Raw genomic sequence first — 4,302 nt, 5'->3', positions numbered from 1 at the left:
TCTTGAGCAAAGATGTGGAGCTGGGAAAAGACATGGTTCATTGGGTGAGGGGCCCATGCACATGATGGATATGATTAAGTGGGAGGAATGAAAAAATATTTCATTCCAGAATGAAAGATAGGCTCTCTCTGTCCCAAGAAATTGAATTTACAGATAAACCAACAGTGAGGGGAGCATTATATCTACTGAACAATCAAAGTTCAGGTTCATCTCCTATTTCTCCTTCACACCAGGGGCCACCTGACCCATAAGACAGCTTTTGTAACCTAACGACAATATTATGTTTTGAGGACATGTGGGCTCCCTCCTGTGAATATCGATATTGTCCTTTCCCAAGGAGGGGTTGAGACCAAGCTTGGCACAAGCAGTGGCGCCTACCTAGCAGCAAACAGTCTCTTCCCGCAACTCCCTTTTCTAAACCTATTCAACAAATGGCCATGCCAAGGCAGATTAGCGCCTGGTGTCCCTGCTTGCCTGGCATCCCTGTCAATCTCACTTATCCTATAAACCAATATTGAGACTGTCGTGCAAGGGCTCTGATTCGGGAAACAAGGTTCAGGTCTCTGCAGGTAGAAGAAGATGCAAGATGCAGTGAGGATAGTAGACATGCTTTGAATGGCAATGACTCTTGTTTTAAAAAGAAAACAAGTCACACATATTTCCTATTCCTCTGTCCCCTCTGAAAGCCCCAGGGATGAACAGCCAAGAGCCTGGGAGGCCAGGATGTGCCACACTCCCCTTAGGGTCCATACAAGAACAAAGCTGGGAGAGCCACTGCAGGTCTGAAATCCAACTCCCTCCTTGTGCAGATGGTGAAGCTCGGTTCCAGCAAGAGGCTGACCCACTGCAAGTCACACATTCAACTCCCTTGGCCCCCACAACAGCGAGAGCTTTCTTGAGAAGCTGAGTGGTCCAGATGAAAAAGGAAAGAGGATGAGATGGAGGAGACCAACCACACAGCTGTGGAGGGCTATGTCCTGCTGGGGCTCCATGAGCACCGTGGCCTGGAGATGGTCCTGTTTGTGCTTTGCCTGGGCATCTACTGCATGACTCTGCTGGGGAACTCCCTCCTCATGGTGCTGATCATGCTGGACCCCCGCCTGCACAGCCCCATGTACTTCTTCCTCAGCACCCTCTCCCTCATAGACATCTGTGGCACCTCCTCCTTCATGCCTCTCATGCTCAGCAACTTCCTGCAAACCAGAAGTACCATCTCCTTCCCGGCCTGTGCCCTGCAGATGTACTTGACCCTGTCTCTGGGCACTACAGAGTGCCTGCTCCTGGCTGCGATGGCCTATGACCGCTTTGTGGCTATCTGCCAACCCCTCAGGTACACAGAACTCATGACTGGGCAGATGTGCTTGCAGATGGCAGCGCTGAGCTGGGGGACAGGCTTTGCCAACTCACTGCTACAGTCCATCCTGCTCTGGCGCCTCCCCTTCTGTGGACATAATGTCATCAACCACTTCTTCTGTGAGATCTTAGCAGTGCTGAAACTCGCCTGTGGAGACATCTCCCTTAATGCCCTGGCACTGATGGTGGCTACAGCTATCCTGACACTGACCCCACTCCTGCTCATCTGCCTCTCCTACATTTTCATCCTGGCAGCCATCTTTAGGGTTCCCTCTGCTGCAGGCAGGCGCAAGGCCTTCTCCACCTGCTCTGCACACCTCACAGTGGTGGTGGTTTTCTATGGGACCATATCCTTCATGTACCTCAAACCTAAGGCAAAGGACCCCAATGTGGATAAGATGATCACATTATTCTACGGGGCTGTGACACCCTCACTGAATCCCATCATTTACAGCCTGAGAAATGGGGAGGTGAAAGCTGCTGTCACAGCTCTGCTTGGGGGAGTTGTGCTCACCAGGAAATTGTCCCACATTTACTGCTGCCCTCCTTCTCTGTCAGTCAACATGGGCTAGCCTATCTTGTGGTGATGGCCTCCTATTTTGGTGGCTTAAATCCAATAGATAAATCTTGCATAAGTCCCAGGTCCATAAGTGCTTGTCGGGGGTTCTGCCCTACAGCCTTGTTTCCACCCCTCTCCCCCACCCCGGGACCCATGATGACAAAGGAGTTACCATCTGGAACATGACTGGGCTCCACAAAAAAGGAGAAGAGAGGGTAACACAGCCTAAACTGACCTGGCAGCTCCCACACATGCTTCTTCCACTCACACTCCTTTGAATTATACCAGGCTCATGGCCACATCTAACATCCAGGGGCAGGAGAAGCACATCTAGAATGTGTGTGAAAGGACAAGGGGACTGACAGGTTTGTGAATACCCAATGACCACACGCCACTCTGCAGAGTCCACACAGGTGCTAGGAGAGATTTGGCTTCCTTTGCCCTCATGGTATTTCCTTCATAGGCTGCTGCCTGGTCAATCATCCCAAGAAAGCCCAGCTTAGCTCACTTGTGGTAGCTCTGTACTGGATCATCCAAACTAGACTGGAACTGTGCTTCCCAGGAGCTCCTTCCCTTATGGGTCTGATAAGTTTGCCCATAAGAGAAATGCACATAGCGTGCAAGGAAAAGGGGAATATCTCCAGGCCTGGGGGGCATCGTGTCACCAATGCACCTGCTTTCCTAGTCAGTTCAGCCTGTCCAGTTGGGGCCCTGTCTCCTCTTTCAGCTGTCCTCAGTCTGGGTCAGGTGAAGCTCCAAAGCAAAAGGTGCCAGCATCTCCAGCAGGTCACAGTGTCATTGAACTTGAATGCACTTTGAGCCAGGCACAAGTTCTAGTTATCATCCTGGGCTCTCCATTGCTCTCCCAGATTCCTTCCTGACTGCCAGCCTGGAGGCCTGGAGCAGCTTCAGGCCCACCACAAAACACAGAAGTGCCAGCTTTCATAGGTTTCCCCAGCTTCTCCCATGACTCTGTCCATATGCTCTCTAAAAGAAATTCCTTACCTCCCTCATAGTGGTTCTGCCATTGAGGTTGAACCCCAAGCGATCCATCACTGTCGTGATCAAGGACCTTCCATGGCTCCCCATCACCACAGCATTGAGTCCAAATTCTTCTGCTGAGTCTTCAAGCCCCCAGAAGCTGGCCCCAGCTGCCTCTTCCACCTGACTTTCCACTGCCCCCCTTCACACAGGCTGGCCCCTCACTACATCCTCTGTACTTCCCCACCTCCAGGTCTTTGTTCATGCTGTCCTCAGTCACAGTGGAGACCAGTTTTCAAAGCCGGCGCAGACACCATCTCTTTCATGCGTTCTTCTCTGATGCACTTTGAGATTGTCCTCTTCACATCCTATGGCACCTTTCAGTTGATACCTGTCTCACCCTGACTGTGACATTCCCTCATCATGAGAGCGCCTTGGGAGCAGCATGCCACCAGGTCTGACCTACTGCTGTAGCTCTGTGAGGACTTTCCCCAGAGCAGCTTTGATGAACTGACTTGTTACCCAGAAGCTTTGGGGACTGAGCCCCGTGGTGCTGAGTATCTCCAAGCAGTGGCGGGTGGACAGGGACCCTAGTTGCCAGTGTCCGGATATGTGAAGGGAACAGCAGCACTGCTGGCCACAGTCTTGTCCTCGAGACAGGCAGACCTGATCCGGACCTTCCAGTGAGACAAGTCAGGAGACAGCCAAGGGCTGCTGGCCTGCTCGGCTATCAGGCCCAGCTCTGGCCTATTGTGGTACTCTTCCTACCAGGGATCCCACAGGCACCTCAGACTCAACATGTCCAAATCTGGAATCATCCCCAACTCCAAGTGGTACCACCATCTTCAGGATTGGCACCATCCTAAAACAGCACAGAAGACATCACTTATTCTCTGCTTAAAAGACCAGATACAAGGACCACAGTCCACTAAATTACCCGATACTCCTTTAGGATTTGGGGTTTTTTCAAACATTATTTTACCTTTCAGGCTTAACCAAGCACTTGCTCCATATATCATATTTTCAAGTATATGGAAAGAAATTACCAAAAGTTTCTGGAAAAGGGACTTGTAATAGATCCTTCTATCTCTGGTATGGCAGGAGGAAAGGCAAAGCTGCATCACAAAATATTGAAGACACACCCAGGGGAATCACTGACAGCTGACTTTCTTTTAGGAAATTCTCTGCACTGAACCAAGACTATGGGAAAATCTAGATATCGTCTCTGGAGTGGGAGATTTTGGGAAATCATCTCATTGATATTCTATGGCTAATCATTCTCCAAAAACCAAAGTGATTTTTTAAGGTAGAGAAAAATCCACACTGGTATAGTTCATTTAAATTGCTTTATAAGGAAACTCTTTCTCTGAAAAATGAAATAATTTTTAGGTTGATATTTGTTTTGTCAA

General features: G+C 49.8%; 1 protein-coding gene across 1 annotated transcript; it reads left to right on the top strand.

Moving 5' to 3' along the window:
- The first annotated feature begins 774 nt into the window (after window positions 1-774).
- On the top strand, window positions 775-2,035 carry LOC306645627 (olfactory receptor 13C7-like). The gene has a single exon (XM_079113565.1). It carries the CDS (start codon window positions 939-941, stop codon window positions 1,923-1,925), a length of 987 nt encoding a protein of 328 aa, XP_078969691.1. The 5' UTR covers window positions 775-938; the 3' UTR covers window positions 1,926-2,035.
- The last annotated feature ends 2,267 nt before the right edge of the window (window positions 2,036-4,302 follow it).

The sequence above is a fragment of the Sciurus vulgaris genome (assembly GCF_902686455.1).
Source record: "Sciurus vulgaris genome assembly, chromosome: 15".
NCBI classification, from domain to species: Eukaryota; Metazoa; Chordata; class Mammalia; order Rodentia; family Sciuridae; genus Sciurus; species Sciurus vulgaris.
The sequence above is the reverse complement of the archived record's forward strand: the minus strand, read 5'-3'. Positions and strand labels throughout refer to the sequence as shown.

Bases quoted from the DNA above. Each gene is read 5' to 3' on its own strand.
- LOC306645627 (XM_079113565.1), top strand. From the start codon at position 939: ATGGAGGAGACCAACCACACAGCTGTGGAGGGCTATGTCCTGCTGGGG.